Source organism: Panthera pardus, unplaced genomic scaffold (genome assembly GCF_024362965.1).
Source record: "Panthera pardus isolate Hobbes unplaced genomic scaffold, ASM2436296v1 HiC_scaffold_11, whole genome shotgun sequence".
NCBI classification, from domain to species: Eukaryota; Metazoa; Chordata; class Mammalia; order Carnivora; family Felidae; genus Panthera; species Panthera pardus.
The window spans coordinates 83,964,521-83,989,089 of NW_026526666.1; the positions used below are offsets into that span (position 1 = coordinate 83,964,521).

General features: G+C 41.7%; 2 protein-coding genes across 2 annotated transcripts in view; one reads left to right on the forward strand and one right to left on the reverse strand.

Moving 5' to 3' along the window:
• Positions 1–24,569, forward strand: part of ZCCHC17 (zinc finger CCHC-type containing 17) — a 132,677-nt gene that overhangs the window by 39,687 nt on the left and 68,421 nt on the right. The gene's annotated exons all lie outside the window — the stretch shown is intronic.
• The window catches only part of SNRNP40 (small nuclear ribonucleoprotein U5 subunit 40), a 33,276-nt gene that overhangs the window by 1,101 nt on the left and 7,606 nt on the right, over positions 1–24,569 (reverse strand). The window contains exons 5-9 of the mRNA XM_019429825.2: positions 13,354–13,476; positions 7,896–8,016; positions 6,072–6,154; positions 4,778–4,839; positions 384–487 (exon numbers count right to left, since the gene is read on the reverse strand). Of these exons, the coding sequence (XP_019285370.1) occupies positions 384–487; positions 4,778–4,839; positions 6,072–6,154; positions 7,896–8,016; positions 13,354–13,476 (493 nt within the window). The remainder of the gene's footprint in view (positions 1–383; positions 488–4,777; positions 4,840–6,071; positions 6,155–7,895; positions 8,017–13,353; positions 13,477–24,569) is intronic.

Here is a 24,569-nt window from a genome sequence, read left to right on the forward strand (position 1 = left end):
CCTGGAGAAAGTTATACTTTCTCCTTTAATTCAAGGCTCATTGTTTAATTAGCTGGCCAATATAACATAAGCTGCAATTTATATCTGAACATTAAGAAACATTATTCTTTTACCCAAACGTGTAACTGAAACAGAGACTTGAAGCAAGTAAACTCAAGAGAACTAGAAATAGGTTAACCAGTCTTCTTTTGAGAGTCACTGGAAAACGGAACATTGCTCTTGACTTCATCACTTAAAACACTGGTGAGGCTGTCAATGGACAGCCATAAAGACAACAAGGAAATTCACATAAAACAGACATCCACTTCTGCCTTTGTATTTGCAGGGCCCCTTGAGGGAGATCTCCCCCAGTTTCCCTTTCCCCAAAGTCAGGACAGACTTACTGATGGGTTCATCGGGGTGGAAAGCCACTTCATTGATGGAGCCAGCGTGTCCAGGCAGCTTATACAAAATCCTCCTGCTTGTGGTATCCCACACATACACAAACCTGCAAGGTATCATGAAGAGCAGTGTTAAAACTTCCCAGAGCTGAGGGTAGGGTAGAGGCACGGCTTTTTAACAGAGATGGAAGCAACAATTTACTCATTCATCCACCCCATATTTACTGAACTGTGTTCTGGTGTTTACAGACTAGAAATACAGATTCTGAATAACGGATGGACCCTTGAGCAATGAATAGAGAAACTGGAACAGCTACAACTATAAGCATTCCTTGTATTTCAAACGTAAGCTTTTGAAATAGGAAAGAACATGGAGGAAGACCGTTTTTCCTACGGTCCCCACACAGAAATCCTCAAAGGGCATCTGATAGGCATCTAGGATGTCTTAAAGCTAACCCAATTCTCAGCAGGCTGGGAGCCTAGGGTGCGGGCCCATGTGAGTCTACCAGGACTGCGTTCAAATCACAGAGCTCAGAGAAGGGACAGGAAATTTCTGCAGTATAACACACACCAAATACAGACTTGACCCAATCTTGCCCTGAATTCATGGGAACTCCATGACCAGCTGGTCAAAACTCAGTTTACAGATAAGAAAACTAAGGTATAGTGACTCTTCCAAGGTGACACAGTTCATCAGAGGCAGAACTAAAATTGGAACTTTTTTTTTTTAAAGCAGGCTCCATGCCTAATATGGGGCTTCAACTCACAACCCTGAGATTAAGAGTCACATGCTCCACTGACTGAGTCAGCCAGGTACCCCTACAATCAGAACTCTTAATATATTCTAGTAATCTCCTTTCTCTTACCACCCTCAAACATCTTCTAATTCCTCTCGCCCCTCGGAAGTTCTTTTGACCTTCAACCTTGCTTGGGTTATTTTGGGGCTGAAGGGTAAAATAAAGAGACATTATCTTCACATGCCCATGCAAAAATAATCTGTGGGTAAATTTAAAGGGCTGGTGGTTTTCAAGCAGGTTATAAACATTACTTGTGTATTTGTTTTGTTCAGTCAACATCTAAAAGGGTAGGTACAGTTACCAGTACTTGATATTAAAATGACTAGTGCTGGGGTGTCTGGGTGGCTCAGTCAGTTGAGTGTTCAACTTCAGCTCAGGTCATGATCTCATGGTCCATGGGTTTGAGCCCCGTGTTGGGCTCTGTGGGACAGCTCAAAGCCTGGAGCCTGCTTCGGATTCTGTCTCTCCCTCTCTCTCCCCTGCTCGTGCTCTGTCTCTTATCTATCTCTCAAAAGTAACCAAACATAGGGGCGCCTGGGTGGCTCAGTCCGTTAAGTGTCTGACTTCAGCTCAGGTCATGATCTCACGGTTTGTGGGTTTGAGCCCCGCATCGGGCTCTGTGCTGACAGCTCGGAGCCTGGAGCCTGCTTCAGATTCTGTCTTCCTCTCTCTCTGCCCCTCCCCCACTTGCACTCTGTTTCTCTCTCTCTCTCTCTCTCAAAAATAAATAAACGTTTAAAAAAAAAGACAAACATAAAAAAATAATAAAATAAAATAAAATAAAATAAAATAAAACAAAATAAAATAAAATGCCTAGTGTTGATGTAACATCACATTTGTGGTCTAAAATACAACTAAACACGAGCTTATTTACACTGTTTAGTTCTCAAGTGCTAGGCTCCATAGGAACTTAATAAAAGTTCCAAGCAAGATGGAAGGGAAGCAGGAAGCCCATCTGTCTCCAGACTTCTTGGCTCCAATGTTCCTGCTCTCCCTACTGTGTTCGTTCTTGCTGTGCACAAATAACGTCCTCATTAACCCAGCCCAGGAAGATATGGCAGAGTAACAAAGTGCATGAGCTCTGGGCTCCAAAAGACCTGGGCTCAAGTCTCATGCAACTGTTTAATCACTACGTAAGGTTAGACAATATTTAACTTCTCTGAGCTTCTGTTTCTTTAGTTGTGATGATGGATACTATACTGATCTCACAGCTTGGTTGAGAGAAAAGAGGAGCTAATATAAGCACAGTGTTTGGCACACACATGACAGCTGTTGTTATGATGAGGACATTTATTATCAAAACAGAAGAACGTGAAGTCAGGAGGCTGACTAACTCACTCATGGCAGACAGACTGACCAGTCTTCCCACAGTCCTGGATAGGAACTGTTGAAGGGTTTCGAGTTTGAATGTGAGGCGGTAGGTGATTTGCGTGTAGAGAGGGGAAATGTGCCAAATCCAGGCCAAGCTAAAAAGCAAATTTCTGAGAAGGATACATTTCCCAGGCACATAAAAGCCAGCAGAACCCCAGATCTCCAAGGGTTTACTTGAAGGCCTCACTCTCCATGGCTGCCAATTAGGTGCTAAATTTAGAGGGGTTCCTTGTCCTCTCCTTACTTTGGCACGGGAACATTCGGCAGGAACCAGGTTCCTTATATAACAGAGTTGTTTGTTGACTTGGGGCTAATTGGCGAGGTGGCCTGTGAAATCTGGCCAACCCCAGCAGGTAGATACACGGGCTGTGCCCAGACCAGAGCCATGCTTCCCGCATGTAAGGTTTAAAGGAACAGTGGGGAGGGAAAGAGGAAGAGAGGACAGTGAAAGTCAGAAAGGGCCGATGTCAGAAACAAACTGCTCAGAAGAAAAGCTAGGCAAATATCATTTAAAAGCTTAACTACATAAAAAAAGAGATCTCTGCTGAGAATTACGTAGAAACGCTTCGAATCATTCTTACTGTTAGAATGCAAGATACCTAAGGCTGTGGACCTGTTTCTTAAGGTCTTCTTTAGTAACATGACTACTGAAAATCCCTTAGATTTCCTCTGCAAGGCAGCTCTCTACACCAATGGGTTACAAACCATCAATGTGGCACTGATGACCTGGACCTTTTACCCCCAGAAAACACAAGTGCAGAAAACAGTACTTGTCCTTTTATCTCAGTAAGAAGCTTGCTAGGGAAAAAAAGTGGACTCTGGAATCTTCAGGTATGTTCAGCACTGTCCACAAGCAACAAGGTGTAGGACAGACCAACAACATGAGGCTTTTCTATGGCTGTGGGAGGGCCCCAAATAGAGAAGAAAACCCTGGAACATGCTGAAGAGTCCAAGCTATGCCACAAAAGGCTTCATGTTTGTAAGATGGTGCCTGTTTTAGTACAGTAGTAGGAAAATCTCTCAACGGAGAGAAAGATGGGGTTAAGCTAAAAAGGGTTAAGACATCTCTCAGTGGAAGCTAAAGCCAGAGTCGGCCATCAGAGGGCCTTAACATTCTTCACCACTCCACATCTGTGGCCCATTAGTCTGGCATGGGCACCCACACCCCCGCCTCTGACCCCGTCCTAAGTGCAGGTCACCATAGATATACTAAACAGCAGAGTCTGATAGAAGAATTCTCTCCCCTCTCCTTCTAATTCATCACCGAATGGCTGAGCCAGTTTAAAGTGACAGCTAAGAAAGTCTCATGGTCTCTGAATTCAGGGGTGGAAAATACCTAGCTCACATGTTGACACAACCCTCATCTAGCAATCATGGCACTTTTCCTATTGAGCCCACACCCAGCTCTGAATCACCCCCAACACAGGCAGCCATTACCAACAGCTGAGCTGATATGCAGAGTAAAATCTGACTGCCATCCTTGAGCTAGGAATTCATTCATGTAAGATTCACTAAGTCCTTAGAACAGGTCAAATACTGCTCTGGGTTCAGAGACGACTAAGACTCATTTCCTGACCTCTAGGAACAAATAATTAGGTGAGGGTGCCCCACTCTGTTTATCTCACGGTAAGACGTGTTGGATGCTGAGAAAGGTTCGATGTATAAGGTGTGACTACAGTGCAGAGTAAAGAGCAGTTAGTCATACCCCAGAGGAAAGGGAGAGAGGACCAGGGAAGTTTACAGACATAACACAGAGGTGATTCACAGAGAGACACAGAAATCTGGAAAATGGAGAAGAGGGGCTAGGAGAAGCCTGGAGGCACAAGGGATGTAAGAACAGGGAGAGTTCTGTGTGAGTGAAGCACTGTGGCGATGGTGAGGGAGGAGAGGACACAACATGCATTTGAGCGAACTGGAGCGCCGCGGAAGAATCTGAGGAGGGAAACTGGGGCTAGATTAGGAGTCTAAATTTCACTCTGATGGCAAAAGGAATCCAACAGAATTGAAAAAACTGTTTACCTTCCAGGTCAAAAAGGTATCCATAGAGAGCAGAGAAGCTGTGTTTGTCTGACATGATCCTTAGGCCCTTCTTACTGCATATGGCTTCATCGGTGAGCACGGCTGTAACTCTACGTCCGTGCTGGCTCGCCATCTGCACTTAATGGACTAGACACAAGCAGGCACCCGCAGAGCTCCATCATTCTTCACCGCACACCCGGTAATACTTACCTGTCAGCTGAACCAGCTGCTATCTTGCTTCCATCAGGTGACCAAGAACATCTCAGGAGATTCTATAAAGATTGGAATTCAACGAATACAGTGATTAATGCACCACACCCCTCTTTACTGGACTACAGAATCACCAAAAGACTTTAAATTTCTTTAAAAAAAAAAAAAAATTTTTTTTAACATTTATTTATTTTTGAGACAGAGAGACAGAGCATGAACGGGGGAGGAGCAGAGAGAGAGGGAGACAGAGAATCTGAAACAGGCTCCAGGCTCCGAGCGGTCAGCACAGAGCCTGACGCGGGGCTCGAACTCACGGACCACGAGATCATGACCTGAGCCGAAGTCGGACGCTTAACCGGCTGAGCCACCCAAGCACCCCAAAAAATAATTTCATTTTGAAGGAAAATAAAAATAAAACCAAATCCAACAAAAAAACAAGATTTGATTTATAAAGTGAAACTGAATGGGCGCCTGGGTGGCCCAGTCAGTTAAAGCGTCCGACTTTGGCTCAGGTCATGATCTCATGGTTCATGAGTTTGAGCCCCACATCGGGCTCTCTGTTGTCAGTGCAGAGCCCGCTTTGGATCCTCTTTCCCTCTCTGTCTCTCTCTCTCAAAAATAAATAAAACATTAATAAATATATTTTTAAATATAAAGTGAAACTGAATCATACAGACTCTCAAAAGAAAAACATTAGTCTTATTATTAACAAAGTATCTGGAGGAAAAGCTGCTATCGAGAGCTGACCTAGGACTTGAGATTTAAGAAAAATTTCTCTCAAAATCTGGGCCATGGTCCTTACTGAGGAAAGGGATGTATTCTCAGGGCTCTAATAGTTGGGTCACTGGGAAGGTGAGGGAAGCCACCTGAGTAACAGGAAGCCTGAGTCCCATATGTAACACTGACCCAAGAGGGTCAAAGTTTCCAAGGAATGAAAAGGAGGTTAAGACAATCTTGTTGAAGTCAGAAGTCTTGAATTTGAAGGCGGTCACACCACCGTCTATCTATGTAACTGCCTTCCTCCCTATGCTTCCATTAGTTTTATTTCTGGCAAGAACGGTTTTGATGGAGAACAGTGTTCACTGGAATATAGCCCCTTCCTAGTAGAGCCACTGCCCTCTATCCTTAGCACCACTTTTTTTTTTTAATTGAGATATAACTGACATATAACACTGTTTTAGTTTTAGATGTACAACATAATGATTTGATATATATAAATATCGGCCTTGGCACCACCTTAAATGTATCTCTGAGTCAAATGGACAGTAAAACTCTTTTGCCATGCAGGACTCACCTTTTCAAAGTTGTGCACATTTCCTTGAAATATCTTCACACACCTCTCTTTGGGAGCAAATGGCCGGACATCCCAGACCCGCACTGCAAACGGAGCAAAACATGTTATCAGCTGGAGGCCTCCTGGGAACCCACCCGAAGTCAGTATCATGTCAATGACAGATGCTGTTTCCTGGACGAAGGAGGGCTATCATGGTAGAAGGTACAAGGGAAGGCTCTCTCTCTCTTTTTTTCTAACAGAAATGAAATGCATACAAATTCCATTAACAGTGACTAAGGGCACAGAGGAAAGCTGAGGAGGCAGGAAGGGGAAATGCCAAACACATAGCTGGGGGTCTGCAACAGAAAGTAGGTGGGTGTGACATTAATTTCACCAAACATTTGCAAAGGATTTCCCTTGCCAACCCAAAAAGTCACATCTAACAAAGCCTGAAACATGACACTCTAAATACCATGGACTACTGTGACAATCATCTACAAAAACCAAACTCAGGACTGACCTTTTCTAACTTTGCTCACAGGGACACCTGACAGTCTGAACTTGAACAAGGAAATATATGCAGAGAGTACCATACTAAGAATTAGAAAAAGTGAACTGTGATTCTCATCCTAGCTCTGTTATATGTATGGGTGATATCAGGTAAAAAGTGAGTTTTTGTGTTGTGTGTTTTATGTCTGTAAAATGAGAATACCATCTGTTCTTTTACTTTTTTATGAGTATTTTCAGGATACAAGGGACAGGGCTCTAAGAGAGCGGAGGCAATAAACAAAAGGATTTTGTAATTTTATCATACAGCCATAATAAAAATTCTTATTATTTTACTAACCATTCAGGGAATCTCATCTTTCCTTATACAGGGCGAACACTGCTACAATTAGTCAATGGTAAACACATCATGATCAGGATATAAACATGCGTGGTAAGCAGTGGCTACAGTCGTTAACAAACGTTATAACTATAGTGGAATTCAAGTGACGATGTCATTTTAATTGAGTGTGAAAAACAAAACAGTCCTTGAAATCAGGCACAGAAAGGTGAAGGTATGCATGAAAGTTTGCTACTGAGTTGAGGATAGTCAGAAAATAAGGGTGCTCATTCATTCAAGAACCCGCTGAATGCGAGGCTCTGTTTGTATTACAAAATGTCAGTGAAAGCATTTCAGTTCCTGACAAGCCTATGAACTTGTACACCAGAGGGGCATCTCTAAGCTCTCCCAACACAAAGCATATACTCCATCCTCCTTTTTGCTCTAGTAAACCCATCCTCCCACATAGCAACTCAGAAACAAGCAGAGGAGAGTGTTTGCGTGAATGCGGAATGTTGCGATGTCGTAATGAGGACCTCTTGTCACACCAGTCAGTGCTCTGAAGTGGGGAGGGCAGACGCGCTGGCAGAAAGAGCACAGTTCTACCCACAGCTCTGCTGATCAGCCAAGCTCGGTGCTCTCTGAAATGCTTGCGAACTGCTTTGGATGGATCTGCAGACTCACGTTTCTCAACAAACTAACGATCACCAAGAGTTTCTAGTATGCTGCCTACATCCGCAGCACACCAGACGCTGAAATGGGTCTTAAAAGCTTGTGTCGAGTTGCTCAGGGATTAGATGGCAGATCTGGGACTAGAATCCTGGCTTCTTGACCATATCTTTTAAAGCTTTTTCTGTTACAATGTGTTTTCCTAACTGCCCTGGTAGAAACCTGCGAGCCACTTTTGACTCTTTCCTTGGATCCACATTTATCCCAGCACAATTTCTACCACCCAATGCCCGCTTTCTTTAGGGTCCACAGTGACTGGGCACTTGGAGAGCTTTCCTTTCCAATGTTACCTGTATTGTCCATTGCATTGGACAAGAGATAAGAGCCTTCAGAACTTAAACTCAGGCCTGTCACTGAATCTGCATGGCCTCTCATGGTGTAGGTGAGCTTGTTCTGGCGCAAGTCCCAGACCTATAAAAACAAAAAAGTTGCTCCCAGAAATCAAATTGAGAATAGCAAAGAAACAGAGTTTTTACTAAAGACTCAATGGCCTGGAGAAACTGGTAACCCTTCTCAATCTGGCTGTGGGCCAAGTATAACTTTAGCACAAAATAGAGGATTTCTGTCAAAGAGGAAAAAAACCTCTTGTCTTTCTAACAAGGGAGTCAAAAGTGCTATGTCTGACCAGAAGGCTAATAAATGTCAAAACTTATGTTTAACAAAAATTAATAAAATTTACAGAGACTGTTCTCAAATCATAACAAAATGTATTAGAAATTAAAAAACTAAGTAGCATTTAAAATGCTTCAACTATGATTCTTAGCAATTTAAACTATTAGAACTATAGAAGGGGCACCTAGGTGGCTCAGTTGAAGCATCTGACCCTTGATTTTGGTTCAGGGCATGATCTCACAGTTCGTGAGAGTGAGACCTGCGTCAGGCTCTGTGCTGAAGGAATGGAGCCTGCTTGGGATTCTCTCTGTACCCCCCCTCCCCACCTCCCCCAATCATGCGTACGCACGCGCATGCACGCTCTCTGTCAAAATAAATCCACTTAAAAAAAAAAAAACTATAGAAAAACAAGTGAACATGTCATTTGAAAAGAGCATTATGATTACATGTAAATGTATCTTAAGATAATACACAGAAATATACGCGCTTAACAATTTTCATTTAATGTTATAGGTACACAACACACACACACACACACACACACACAGACACACACACACACACACACACACAGACACACACTACAGAAAAGCATATTTATTAAAAGAAAAATGAACTGCAGATTCACTGTTGCCTGGGTAGGAAACGTAGAAGAAACAGTTCAGCTAAAAATAACCTAACATCAAACAGGGAATATAAATGGTTCATTAAGTTACAGCCCATGAACACATTGCACCACCACGGGACTTTGCTAGAGACAGTACAGCAGAGTGGAAAGACTGAGGATTTAGGGTCAGACTGACCCAGTCCTAAGAGTTCTGTCTTATTGGGCCACTAACCCTCTCTGAGCCTGTTTCTGGTCTGTAAGATGGGGATAACAACATTTACCTCTTATGGCTCAAATAGAATGCTCAGCAGATGCCTGGTATGCAGCAGGCCCTCAATAATTGGTAGCTATTATTAAGCAACCTCTAAAAATAACTCTGAGGACCAAATGGAAAAATGTTCCAATAATAAGCTATTAAGCTAATAAAGAAGATACAAAATAGCATTTATATTTACACAGACTGCAACTATGTGGAAAAAAAATAAAGCCAATAGCAATGGTCTGGAATGTCATATGGAAAAAAGAACAGCAATTTTGGTAAGGTCATTGGTATTACACAGAATTTCCTCCAAATTTGATTTAATACTGCCATGTAGTTTTTCTGAGTGGGAAAAAAAATGTTTTTGCTGCCTATTTAAGCAAGGCACTTCCCTTATCTAGAAATGAGTTTGGTGCTGCATGTCAAAGCAATGCAGAAGGCAGACAACTCCACTTTCCCCATCAATAACTCACTCATGTGTGGAACCCAACACACTTTATATACAATCATTTTTGTGTCAGGTGTTTGCTGCCTCAATAATCAGGAAAGCTTGAAATGGCTGACGTCTTTTGTTCAAGCTACTGTTCCTCCTCTTCAGGGAAGACACTGTTGAAGTCTTCAGCTTGTTAGGAGAGAATGCAAAGCCATCCCTCATAGCACTTGGGTGCCATTTCCAGACCTTCCTTCTTGAGGCATGTACACGTTGTGCACAGCCAACACATATCCAGATTTGCTGTAGAAAGTAGCACTAATTTAAGCAAGACATTTCGCAAATCCCAAATCAATTGTTCAGTGAATGCTTGGGCATCTGATTGGTGGGCAGCAAGACTATGAGCTTTCATACTGGAAACAGTATAACAGGGTAGAAAGCTTTTCTAAGCTTTTGGAATACTGTGTACTTTCTAATAAAAAAATTTCCTGGGGCGCCTGGGTGGCTCAGTCAGTTGAGCATCCGACTTCAGCACAGGTCATGATCTGTTTGTGGGTTCGAGCCCTGCGTTGGGCTCTGTGCTGGCAGCTCAGAGCCTGGAGCCTGCTTCGGATTCTGGGTCTCCCTCTCTCTCTCTGCACTTGCCTCACTTGTTTCTCCCTCCCTCCCTCCCTCCAAAATAAATAAATAAACCTAAAAAAAATTTCCTGAAAACAAAGCACTGGCAGAAAAATCTGAATGTCTATACACTAGTTTAAAAGATAAAGACTAGAAAGCTACGATGTAAAAATACGTAGCACTGGGGCACCTAGCTGGCTCAGTGGCAGCAGTATGTGACTCTTGATCTTGGGGCCGTTAGTTCAAGCCCCCTGTTGGGTGTAGAGATTACAAGAAAATAAATAAATAAACTTTACCAAAAAAAGGGGGGAAAAAACCCACATATGATAACCAGGAACTAGTTCATTAAATTATACAAAACCAGAATCAGGGGACTTCTCAAAGAAACATGAAGGACATTCTTTTAGAACAAAGCCAGTGAGGGGCGCCAGGGTGGCTCAGTCGGTTTAAGTGTCTAACTCTTGATTTTGGCTCAGGTCATGATCCCAGGGTCGTGGGATCGAGCCCCGTGTTGGGCTCCGTGTTGAGCATAGAGCCTGCTTAGGATTCTCTCTCTCCCTCTAACCCTCTCCCTTACTGACACTCTCTTTCTCTAAAATATGGGGCGCCTGGGTGGCTCAGTCGGTTAAGCAGTGGACTTCAGCTCAGGTCATGATCTCACCGTTCGTGAGTTCGAGCCCCGCGTCGGGCTCTGTGCTGACAGCTCGGAGCCTGCAGCCTGCTTTGGATTCTGTGTCTCCCTCTCTCTCTCTGCCCCTCCCCCGCTTGCACTCTATCTTTCTCAAAAATAAACATTAAAAAAAAATTAAAAAGTAAGTAAATAAATAAAATAAAGTAAAAAAATAAATAAGTAAAAGAAAAAAGCTAGTGATATATGTAATTGCTGTACTTATGGGACTTTATTTACACATTCTCTATATAAGATAAGTTCAGCCTTCAGAATAAAACCGGTATGATTGACTAGCTATCTGTAGAAACCACCTACCTTAAGAGAAGGAATAACATATGGTGTGTGTCTGAGAGGACATGGAAAACCTTCAAATCCTAAAAAGGAACCAAGTATCCCTTAAGGATTATAGCATACATTTAAAATATCTGTTTATAGAAGACCCAGGAATAGGCTAGGATAAAGAGTATGGAATAAGTCACACTGTATGTGGTAAGAAGGCCTTACTGGCACAAGAGTATTATTCTTAAACTAGTCTATCCCCTCAGTGTAGATGAGGGCATCAAATTCTCAGACCTTAAGTAAAAGAAGCCAGTCTCAAAAGGTTACATACTGTATGATTCCATTTGTATGATATTCTAGAAAAGAAACTATATGACAAAGAATGGTTGCAAGGACTTAGGAATGGAAAGAGGGTTTGATACAGGAGTGCACTATAAATTTTGGGGGTGATAAAAATTGTTCTGAACCTTGTTTGTGGTAGCTATACAAATCTATGCAAGCATAAACATTCATAGAATTGTACAAAGTTAATTTCACCATGTGTAAACTTTAATAGTAATGTATTTTTTTTTTTAATGGGAATTTTTTCTTTTTTTGATGTAAGCTATATGCTCAACATGGGGGGGCTTGAACCCACGGCTCTGAGATCAAGAGTCGCATGCTCTACTGACTGAGTCAACCAGGCACCCCAATAATAATTTTAAAAGTATGAAAATTACAATACCTTAATGACACAAACCTACTGTCAGGTATAGAAGATGCCCTCTAGTGATTCTAAAGCTAATGGGCTCCCAAACTTCTCTCTGGGAAACAGTGCATTAGCTATTAAGATGATCTAATTAAGTTCCTGTGCCCGGATTCCATATTCTCCATACAAGTTATATGATAGAAAAGGGATGGGAAGTTACATTTTGGAAGTGGTCAATTTTCAAGTATTGTGGGATATCCAAGTGGGGGACTTCTGAGGGGCTGGTCGTATACAGGGGTCTGGAGCTGAAGATCTGGGCCAGGAATATGGAGTCATCAGCACAGAGATGACAATTAAAGTCATGGAAGGGGGGGTGCCTGGGTGGCTCAGTTGGTGAAACGTCTGACTTCAGCTCAGGTCATGATCTCGCGGTTCGTGGGTTTGAGCCCCGCGTCCATCTCTGTGCTGGCAGCTTGGAGCCTGGAGCCTGCTTCACAGTCTGTGCCTCCCTCTTTCTCTACCCCTCCCCTGTTCACACTCTGTCTCTCTCTCTCTCTCAAAAATAAACATTTAAAAAAAAAAAAGAAAGAAAGAAAACACACCATCTGGGAAAACTGATGGCATGAAGGCCCAGACAGGAAAAGGAGATGAAATCCTTCTGCTGAAGGGACTACCTTTAGACAAAAGCAAGCACATGTCATCCACTGTAACAGCGAAGGAGGCAAGGAGGGATGGGAATACAGCACAAGTTTTAGGTGGTTGACAACACAGGAAGCTGAATATTTACTCACCAGTTACCACTCTAACAGTACAACAGAAAGTAAGGTCAAAATCTTCGAAATATTTAAGGAAGCCAACAGGTAAAGACAGACGCAAATTGGGTAGCCCCCCAAAACACTTCCCTTCTACTGGCATTTGCTGTGTCCAGAAACTGCTAGGTGCTCTAATGCATTAGGTTCATTTAATCCCCACAACAACCCTAGAAGGTAGACGTTATTGTTACTGTTGAGAGGCTTATAGAAGTTAAACAACTTGGAGTCATAAAAAACTAGAAAATGATAGAACTGGGATTAGAATCCAAGTCAATTACTCAAAAGCCAGAGCCACACTGTACTGCTGTATGGACTACTGCCACTCTCTATGACATCATCACTTCCCTCTTTCTTAGCTGTGGACTCCCCAAAACTTCCTTTCCATAGTCTCAAAAAGAAAGATATGCTGAGAGATTGGAGCTGAGAATCACAAACTGCTTCAGTGTTATCTCATCAGGCCATCACAGTGGGAAAAAAAAAAAGTTTGCAAATGTCTTTAGGCAGGGAATGCATTCTTCATGTTCACAGAATCCACACACGGGGTTTCACAATTCACATTAACTGTCTGGTCCCTGATGGCATTTACATGAGCTGTAATGCAACCTTTGACTTCTGTCAATGAAGACAGGACAGAAGGAAAACAAGATTTAAGTTACTATCCTCCTTGTAGTTGGTATAAAGTGGAAAGCTACCAAAATCTCAGAAGTTTGAAAACATTACCTCTGAGAGTGAAGAGAGGTGAAAGGGAAATGTAACACAAACATTAAACATACCTTGATATCATTGTCTATTCCCCCAGAAATAATCTGATCACTTGTGTCATTGAAGGTCACAGCTAACACCTGGTAGGTGTTCTGAAATGTCTGGATGGCTGCTTTCTTCCGGATGTCCCAAAGCTGAAGCAGAGGAACAAGAGGGTCTATAGTCAAACATCATTCTAAGAAGTAATTGCATAATACATCCCGAAATCCAAGGACTTTGTACAGGTGAATACATTTTTAATAGGGATCCTGTTCAGAAACTTGTCCGGATTTCCTAGTAACACGGTGAGAAGTGACCACAATTTTGCCAATGTATCTGAAGGCTGGGAGAACCAATCACTTTGGTTGTATTTTCAGATTCCTTTGTTAAAGTATGAATAAATATAGTTAATCAACACGCCCTTAGAATGGAAATCCTCTACTTGTTTAGTTTATATTAAAAAAAATTTTTTTTAATGCTTATTTTTTGAGAGAGAGAGAGAGAGAGAGACAGAGCATGAGCATAGGAGAGGCAGAGAGAGAGGGAGACACAGAATCCGAAGCAGGCTCCAGGCTCCGAGCTGTCAGCACAGAGCCTAACACGGGGCTCGAACCCACAAACTGCAAGATCATGACCTCCCCTAAAGTCAGACGCTTAACCGACTGAGCCACCCAGGTGCCCCTAGTTCATATATTTTTAACATAGCAAGGATATCAGACCAGTGTTTTTAAACTGGAGATCCTAACTCATTAATGAGCTGTGGCTTACATGAAAAAATACAGAGAAAAAAACTTTTCTCATCAGCAAAAATGGAAGAGCAGGGAATACTAAAAGGCTGTCCCTCTACAAGAGCAGAGAATTATGTGACAAAAAAACTGACAGAACCAACTTTGTCAGAACTCTCGAAACTAATCAGAAGCTTATAGCAGCCAGGCAACTGCTTAATGAGGAACGAACCCTCCTGAATCTTACAGAGTTCTGTAGCGTCTTAACTTACCCTGGCTCCGTCTCTTACGCAGCAATAGCTTTGAAGACAATGGCCCACATCCCCAGGATAGGTTCCTGGGACCAGAGGGAGCAGAAGGGACCTTACTCCTTATTCTCAAAGAACTGTCGTGGTTTTTAACTGTCTGGTGGCTCCCTAAGGATGAGCTTAAAGGGATGGACTTTACTTTGCCTAACTGGGAACGCTTCCAGGGCAGAGACATTTGTCTACAACATTTAAAGGCACATGCATTAGCCTCTGCTGTCTGGAGCGAGGGATGGCAGTTGGAGCAAACCACAGACAAACCAAAAAGCTTGTGAGGAAAGCTAGGGAATGAGACAATTTGGAGAAAAGGGGTGTCGAAAAGCTGACATATTCCTAGGACTCTAGAAGGCCATTTGCATGCCCGTGTCTGGGCACATGCTCAGAAAAGCCCTGAGAAGGCCCTAAGCTCTCCTCTTGCTGACTTGCACAGGCTCAAACCTGTGCACAAGCAAGAAGTGAAGCCTAATGCAAAGTTGCAAACGGCCTGGCTGAGAGGCAGAGACAGACCCAACACGCACACAGAGCAAATCCACAAAGACCAGGAGTTTTTCTTTTAATCACAAGCCATTAAGAAAATCTCTGCCGAAATCATTAGTGAATCGCCAAGCTAACGAAACTGAGATTTCAGTGGCTACGTATGGCAAACTATACAGACTTTACAAAATCAGTTCAGAAAATTCATCAAACAGCTACGACAAGGAGCAACAGCAAACCCCAGGGGGAGAATCTAATTTCTAGAGTTACCACATTATAATATTCAAATGTCCAGTTTTCAACAAGAAATTATGAAGCATGAAAACGAGCAAAAAAGTATGGCTCTTACAGAAGAAAAAAGAAATTAAATCTTTTAAAAAACGATGGGACAACTGGATAACCATACCTAAAATATGAAGGCAGACCTTTATCTTACACCAGATGCAAAAATTTACTCCACATGGATCAAAGACTCAAATGTAAAAATTAAAACTATGAAATTCTTAGAAGAAAACACAGGGTAAATCTTCATGGCCTTGGATTTGGCAATGAATTATTAGATATGACACCAAAAGCACAAGTGACCAAAGAAAAAATAAACTTCATAAAAATTAGAGACTTTTAGGGGCACCTGGGTGGCTCAGTCAGTTAAGCATCTGACTTCGGCTCAGGTCGTGATGTCACAGTCCTTGAGTTTGAGCCCCGTGTTGGGCTCTTTGCCGACAACTCAGGCCTGGAGCCTGCTTCAGAGTCTGTGTCTCCCTCACTCTCTGTCCCTCCTGTCTCTCTCTCTCTCTCAAAAACAAATAAACATTTAAAAATTTTTAAAAATTAGAAACTTTTGTACATTAGAGGATGGTATCCACACAATGAGAATACAACCAATAGTGAGAGACATTATTTGCAAATCACATACCTGATAAAGATCCAGTATCCAGAAAAAGAAGCTATGGTTCAACAACAAAAACACAAAGAGTCCAATAACTGGGCAAAGGCCCTAAATAAACATTTCTTTTCAGATGATATAAGCGCAAGACAAGATGCTTAGCATCATAAATCATTTGGGAAATGCAAATCAAAACAATTAGATATTGCTTCACACTTACTAGTGGGGAAAAAAAAGAAACCACAGAAAATAAGGGGTGCTGGTGAGGATGTGGAAAAATTGGAACCTTCGAACATCACTGGTGGAAATAAAAAAGGATGTGGCTGCTATGGAAAAGTCTGGATGTTCCCCAAAAGGTTAGAGTTACTCTTTGACCCAGCAATCCTAGATTGCTCCTAGATATATACCCAAGAGAAATGAAAGCAGGTGTTCAAACAAAACCTTGTACACAAATCTTTGTAGCAGTGTTAAAAAAGAATCAAGTATTACTACATGTTACAAGGATGAAGCCTGAAACATTAAGCTAATCAAAAGAAACTAGACACAAAAGGCCACATATTGTACAATTCTATTCCCAATAGAGACAGTAAGTACATTATGGTTGCCAGGGGCTGGAAAGCAGAGAAAAAGTACTGACTGCTAAATGGGTAGGAAGGTGCTTTTTAGGGGTGCCAAGAATATTCTGGTATTGGATCATGGTGATGATCACACACATTGTGAATGTACTAAAAATCACTGAATTGTACATCTTTTAAAATGGTTAAAATGGTGAATTTTATATTATGTACATTTTACCCTTATCTAAAAAATACATAGAAAAGATAATGTCACATATAGAAGAGGATGATTCATAAACACAGACATACTGAGGGGAGTATATACTGGGTCACAGTTTAAAATGTATTCCTTAATGCAGATTGAGATTAAAAAAAATTTTTTTAATTACTACACTTAGATGATCTAGTTTAACTCCAATTTTTATGGATGAGCAAACTAAAGCTCAAAGAAGGAATTAACTTGATGACAAACACCCAGCAAGTCAATAGCAAAACAAGGATTAGAATTTAGTACTGTCTGATTCTGTTATGTTCATGTTATATTAACTTAAACATACTAAAATATATGCTAATTTCTTATAACTACTAAAGTAATCTACACTTGTTTTATACCGTTAACTTTTTAATGGCTACTTGATTTATTAATAATAGAAGATAGGGGTGCCTGGGTGGCTCAGTTGGTTCGGTGTCTGACTCTTGATTTCAGCTCAGGTCATGATCTTACGGTTCGTGTGATGAGGCCCCGAGTTGGGCTCTGTGCTGGCAGTGGGGCGCCTGCTTGGGATTTTCTCTCTCCCTTTTTCTCTGCCCTTCCCCTACTTGTGCTCTCCCTCCCTCTCTCAAAATAAACACTTAAAAAAAATAGTAATAGTAGATAAAAATTAGGTATAACGAGACACCTGGGTGGCTCAGTTGGTTAAGCATCTGGCTTCAGCTCAGGTAGTGATCTCACAGTTCGTGAGTTTGATGTCCCATCAGGCTCTCTGCTGTTAGCACAAAGGCTACTCCAGATCCTCTGTCTCCCTCTCTCTCTGCCCTTCCCCCGTGCTCTCTCTCTCAAAAATAAAATAAACATTAAAAAAAAAATTAGGTATAACAACTCTAGAATCCCATACCCTAAACAATTAGGCTCTATTTTTAAAAAATAAATTTATATAACACGGATCTACATTTTTTTTTTAAAGACTTTATTTTCGAGTAATCTCTACATCCAACATGGGGCTCAAACTCACAACCCTGGGATCAAGAGTCACATGCTCTACTGACTGAACCAGCCAGGCACCCCAACATGGATCTGCATTTATAGAGTGTGGATAATAGGGAGGGCCTAGAGATGCTTCTTTCCTTTCTTTTATTAAAAAAAATTTTTTTTAACATTTATTTATTTTTGAGAGACAGAGAGAGGCAGAGCATGAGCAGGGGAGGGTGAGAGAGAGAGATACAGAATCTGAAGCAGTCTCCAGGCTCTGAGCTGTTTGTTAGCACAGAGCCCAACGTGGGGCTCGAACTCACAAACTGTGAGACCATGACCAGTGCTGAAGTTGGACGCTCAACCGACCGAGCCACCCAGGCGACCCCCCTTCCTTTCTTTTAAAGTTTTTTTATTTACTTGGAGAGACAGGGGGAGAGGGAGAGAGGGAGGGTGGGAGAGGGAGAATACACGCGTGTGTGTGTAGGGGAGGGGCAGAGCGGGAGACAGAATCCCAAGCAGGCTCTGCACTGCCAGTGTGGAGCCCAACTTGGGGCTCAAACTCGAGAACCACAGGATCATGACCTGAGCTGAAAACAAGAGTCCGATGCTTAACCTAATGAGCCACCCAGGCACCTTAGAGATGTTGCAACAAATGACTGACAGACTTGGTAAGGTGAACCATGATGTTTTAAGAGTGCGGGTCATTTCATTCAAATGACAAAGACTGGGGTGATGGTGTCCCAAGGTTTACACACATGTCATTAAAAAAAAAAAAAAAAAAAAAAAAAGATGGGTGCCTGGCTGGCTAAAACGGTGGAGCATGTGGCTGTTGATCTTGGGCCCCACACTGGATGTAGAGATTACTTAAAATAAAATCTTTAGGGGCACTTGGGTGGCTCAGTCGGCTGGGCACCTGACACTTGATTGGGGCTCAGGTCGTACTCTCACGGGTCCATAATCTTATGGTTTGGGAGATCAAGCCCCCAGTGGAGCTCTGTGCTGACAGGGCAGAGCCTGTCTGGGATCTTCTCTCTCCATTGCTCTCTGCTCCTCCCCTATTGGTGCATGTGCTCTCGCTCGCTAGCTTGTGCTCTCTGTCTCTCAAAACAAATACTTAAAAAAAAGGAACCAGCCATAGAATCTCAGGAAAGGCCTGAAGTTTACATTCAAATCTGCGGTAAACAAGCAGTCTGGGTTGTTATCTCTGTGCCAACAAGGATTCCTCCTTCCAATTCTCATGGTTTGGAATGCAAACTCATGAAAACATAACCTAAAAAGGCTTAGGTTTGGTTACTCAGGTAAATGGTCCAAAAAGAGTGCTTCACCCCTCTTCTGGAGAACCAGTACCTAACCCCTGCTCACTAATTCCTCTGGCTACAGAATCATGTCCAAACCTATTAGTTTGGAATTCAAGGCTTTGATAATCTAGCCTCTCCATATCTCTTCCAGATTTAGTACAATCTTTGTCTTAATAATCTCTACACAGATCAAATCAACCTTTGATTTTATCCTAAAAGCTATGGTAGTCATTTAAAGCTTGATTCAGGGGCGCCTGGGTGGCTTAGTGGGTGAAGCGTCTGACTCTTGATTTCGGCTCAGGTCACGTTCTTGAGGTTCGTGAGATCGAGTCCCACGTTGGGCTGCGCTGACAGCACAGAGCCTGCCTGGAATCCTCTCTCTCTGGTCCTCCCACTCGCATGCGCATATGTGCTCTCTCTCAAAATAAATAAATATTTAAAAAAAAAGTTTGATTCAAATATTTAATTTTTTAAAAGATTTTAAGTAATCTCTATACTCAACGTGGGGCTTGAACTTCACAACCCCGAGATCAAGAGTCAAACGCTCCACTGACTGAGCCAGCCAGGTGCCCCTGATTCAAATGTTTTAGAATATTAGTTCCAGATGACCATCATTTTTAAAAGACTATTTTACTTTGAAATATTCACAAACTTACACAAAAAGTTGGAAGTAAAAGAGAACATTTTTGTTGCCCGAATCATTGGAGAACTGCTGACCTAATGTCCCATCACTCCTAAATACTTGAGTGTATTTGTCCTATAAAAATATATATAATACATATAACATATACAATCCTGTATAATTTCAGCACAATCAATCAAAATGCAGAAATTAACACCAACACATCACTACCAACCGGTTCTCAGATTTCATTCAAGTTTCACCACTTGTTCCAACATGCCTTTTATAGAAAAGATTCAGTTCAGAATCATGTGTTGAATTTAGCAGTTATGTTTCTTTAGTTTCCTTCAGCCTGGAAGAATTTCTCAGACTTTCCTTGACCTTGACACTTCTCAAAATTATAGGACAGTTGTTTTGTAGGATGTCCCGCAATTTGGGTTTGTCTGATGTTTCCTCATGATTAGATTCAAGTTATGCCTCTTTGGCAGGAATATCACTGAAGTGATGCTGCATTTTCATTGTATTTTACTGAGTGGCTCACAATTTTGTTTTGTCCCATCATGAATAATGTTCAGTTTGATCATTTGATTTAAGATGTTCTTGGGGCGCCTGGGTGGCGCAGTCGGTTAAGCGTCCGACTTCAGCCAGGTCACGATCTCGCGGTCCGTGAGTTCGAGCCCCGCGTCAGGCTCTGGGCAGATGGCTCGGAGCCTGGAGCCTGTTTCCGATTCTGTGTCTCCCTCTCTCTCTGCCCCTCCCCCGTTCATGCTCTGTCTCTCTCTGTCCCAAAAATAAATAAATTAAAAAAAAAAAAAAAAAAAAAAAAAAAAAGATGTTCTTTTGACAAGCTTTCTGCACAAGATGTTCCAGGTTCATCTGGTACTTTCCCTGCCCAGTCCTGAAATAGGGAGCCCTGGTTTCTTCAGTGGAAAATGGTGTTTAAAGGCCAAGACCTGCACAGTAGATGTGTTCATTGCTTTTGGACTGTTGTTCCTAAACCCTCTCAGTGGACAGTTGCCAATGTATGCATACACAGGCGCGTGCGCGCACACACCTGTAAATACCCATTTACATCTCCTATTTCTTCTACGCCTGTTTATGCGTTGAATGTTTATCAGTTCACACTGACACTTCCAGTTCAATACCAACAACACAAGATGGCATCTTAGTTTTCCCTCCTGCACTGGTAACTCCTTCCTCCGACAATGAGAAACCTGCCTCCCGTTACTATATTTACTTATCTGATCAAGCTTCCTGAATGTAACCAATCTCCCACATCCTTTTCTACCCTTCTCCTCTTCCTTCCCTGTCTGAACTGTGATTCCCATCCTGGGCTGATCTGATGTGAACCCCTCCTCATCCCATATGGGTCATCCCTTTGTATGAATACCCACTTCACCCTGCTCTGGCTCTAATATCCCTCTCCAGGCTGCCTTTCCTCAGGAATGCTAGCCTCAGCCCCAGACTCCCTACCCAAACTGCTCCCACACTATGTGGACACCCTCAGCTCAGGCTGTGACACCCATACTTCCCCCTACTCCACTAACGTATAGATGACCCTTTTATTCTGCTAGGGTACCAACTCTCCATGCCGGGCTGCTCCCCGCTCCAATTCCCTATTCTGGGCTACCGACACTGTGTTATGTGGTTGCCCTCCTCACCCTTCTCAGTCCCCATCTCCCTACAATGGACTGCCTCCAACTTGCATGGCTGCTCTCCTCACCTTACTTGGGCCTCATACTCCACTCTGGGTCACAATGGCCCACACCTCCACCTCTAACCTGAAAACCTTCTGTGTCTTCGTCTACATAATGGCACTAGGACTGAATTGTAACAATTTGTATTTATATGCATGTGTATATATATCACATCTATAGTAATATATATGCCTTAAACATATGATATGATATAAAAATGATTTTCTAAGTACTTTACCAGAAAGAATAGATTGCTAAAAACAATATGAAAAAACTGTGAAAAACAGTATGAAACATTGTTAAAAACAACAGAAAAAACTACTAGTATGGACAATGCTCAGGATGCCATTTCTAGACTGAAAACGTAAGCATTACTGAAAGCTTCGTCTTCTGTTGAGAATCCTGATACGTCAAATGTAACACAAGCTCCCCCCTTAGAGAAACAGAGGTTATTAAATTCCTACACCTACAAACCTAAAACAGAAAATAATCAACAAAGCATTCCAACCTGATAACTAACTAAAAGGCATATGTAAAAGGCTGTTCGACAAAGCATTAATTATAAAAAATATGTTGAAATTAAGAATAAGGAATTGGTTAAAAAACAGTCACCTTTAGTTGATGTGACATATTGCACACTAAGATAAATATTAGCTTGAGTGACAAAGTTAAAACATTTATTTCAAATCATGTTTAATTAGAGGAGAAGAGAAGCAAGAAACTGAAAGGAGGACAGAAAACACAAACATGTACTCACAAAGGAGTAGTTGAAAAAAGAAAAGCCGAGGAGAGACAGAAAGGCAAACATGAGGAAAGAGGTAAAGAAAAGGCAAAATGAAAGAAAGAGAAGAGAAAAGGTGAAGGAAAGCCAAAAATAAACAGGACTAAGTTCCTAGATGTTGATAGAGCAGGCCCTCGGTAAAATTCCTTAGGGCCCTGTCGTCTCTTACCACCTTTTGAAAGGCCCTTTGGCGAATCAGTTTACAAAGCAGACTCTCCAACCATGGCACACGGAGATTAAGAGCTCTGGGCTTTGGAGTCATTCCTAAGCCATACACTCTCTTCCTAGCTAAGCACCAGGCCCCAAGTGACTGGGTTTATCATAAAAATGATTTAGTAGGACAATATCTCCAAGCAGATGATTCAGTATGTCAGTGTCACCACTTTAATTATGAAAAGAAAGCAAATTCATTTTAAAAAGCAACAATCACAAGGTTAGTGTGGTTTCTCGGATATACTCCTTTCAAGTCCCTCCTTGTTTAATCACTAAAATACTTCCCAGAGTACCAAATTAGTGCCAAAGAAAGAATAAAAATGGTTGGTACTAGAGTAGTATGTCCTTGTGTGCTCTTGAAATAAGTAATTATTTTTAGGCCTCATTTTCCTCATTTGATAACGAGGATGCAGTGGTGAACACAGCATAATGTATAAACTTGTTGAATCACTATGTCGTACATCTGAATCTAATGTACCATTATGTATCACCATATTCAAATAAAAACAATAATAAAAAAATAAAATGAGGATGCTGGATGAGATCAATGGCTTCCAAAATGTCAGACCTGCTACATCAAATCATATTGAGGAACATGTTTAATAATCCTGGTTCGTGGGGCACCTGGGTGGATCAGTCAGTTAAGCATCCGACTTTGGCCTAGGTCATGGTCTCCGATTCGTGAGTTAAGTCCCACACTGGGCTCTCTGCTGTCAGCACAGAGCCCACTTCCGATCTTCTGTCCCCACCCTCATGCTTTCTCTTTCAAAAATAAACATTTTACTTAAGAAAAAATTTTTTTAAACATTTATTCATTTTTGAGAGACAGAAAGGGACACAGCATGAGCAGGGGAGGGGCAGAGAGACAGGCAGACACAGAATCTGAGGCAAGCTCCAGGCTCTGAGCTACCAGCACAGAGTCCAACATGGGGCTCAAACCCACAAACCATAAGATCATGACCTGAGCCAAAGTCAGACACTCAATTGACTGAGTAATCCAGTGCCCCAATAAACATTAAAAAAAAAAAAATCCTGGTTCTTAAAAAACACGATGTCATTTACATTAGCACCCAAAACAAAAGAGAAATATTTAGGTATAGATTTAACAAAATATGTACAATCCAAATGAAGGAAACTTCAAAACTCTGATGAATGGCGGCACCTGGGTGGCTCAGTCAGTTAAGTGTTCAACTTTTGGTTCGGGTCATGATCTCACCGTTGGTGGGTTTCAGTCCCATATAGGGCTCTGCGCTGGCAGTACGGAGCCTGCTTGGGATTCACTCTCTCCGTCTCTCTCTCTCTGCCTCTCCCCTGCTCACACTGTCTCTCTCAAAATAAATAAGTAAACTTTAAAAAAATAGTTTAAAAAAACAAAACAAAAAACCCCCAAAAAACAAAACTCTGATGAACAAAATCAAAGAACTAAATAAATGGTTTTTCCATGTTCATGGACAGGAAAACTCAATATTGTCATTCTCAACTTTATAAATTCAATGCAATCCCAACCAAAATGTGTTGTGGAAATCAACAAATTGATTCTAATGTTTATGTGGAGAGACAAAGACCCAAGATTTCCAACACGATAGGAAAAGAATGGAGGAGGAGGACTGATACTACCTGACTTCAAGACTTACTATAAAGCTACGGTAATCAAGACAGCGTGGTACTGGGGAAAGAATACATCAGTGGAAGAGAATAGAGAGCCCAGAAGTAGAACCCCATAAATATAGTCAACTGATCTTTGACAAAAGAGCAAAGGCAACACAATGGAGCAAACAGAGTTTCTTCAACAAATGGTACTAGAACAACTGCACATTCGCATGAAAACACATGCATCTAAACACAGACCTTGCACCTTTTACAGAAACCAACTCAAAATGGATCACAGATCTAATATAAAATGTAAAATATAACTCCGAGAAGGTAACAGAAGAAAACATAGACGACCTTGGGTATAGCAAAGACTTTTAGATACAACACCAAAGCACAATCCATAAAACACTGATGAGCTGAACTCCATTAAAATTAAAAACTTCTGGGGGTGCCTGGGTGGCTCAGTCGGTTAAGCATCCCAACTTTAGCCCAGGTCATGATCTCCTGGTTCATGAGTTCGAGCCCTGCATTAGGCTCTCTGCTGTCAGCACGCAGCCTGCTTTGAATCCTCTGTCCCCGCCTCTCTCTGCCCCTTCCCTGCTGGTGTGCTCTCATGCTCTCAAAAATAATCAAACATTTTTTAAAAATTTAAAAAAATTAAAAACTTCTGCCTGCTAAAGACAATGTCAAGACAATGAGAAGACAGGCCACAAGACAGGGAGAAAATATTTGTACATCTGATAAGGGACTATTATCCAAAATGTACAAAGAACTCTTAAAACTCAACAATAAGAAAACATGATAAAAAAAATGAGTTAAAGATAGCAGACATCTCACCAAAGAAGATACACTGATAACAAAATGCATATAAAAAGATGCTCCATATCAAATGTCATCCCGAAAAT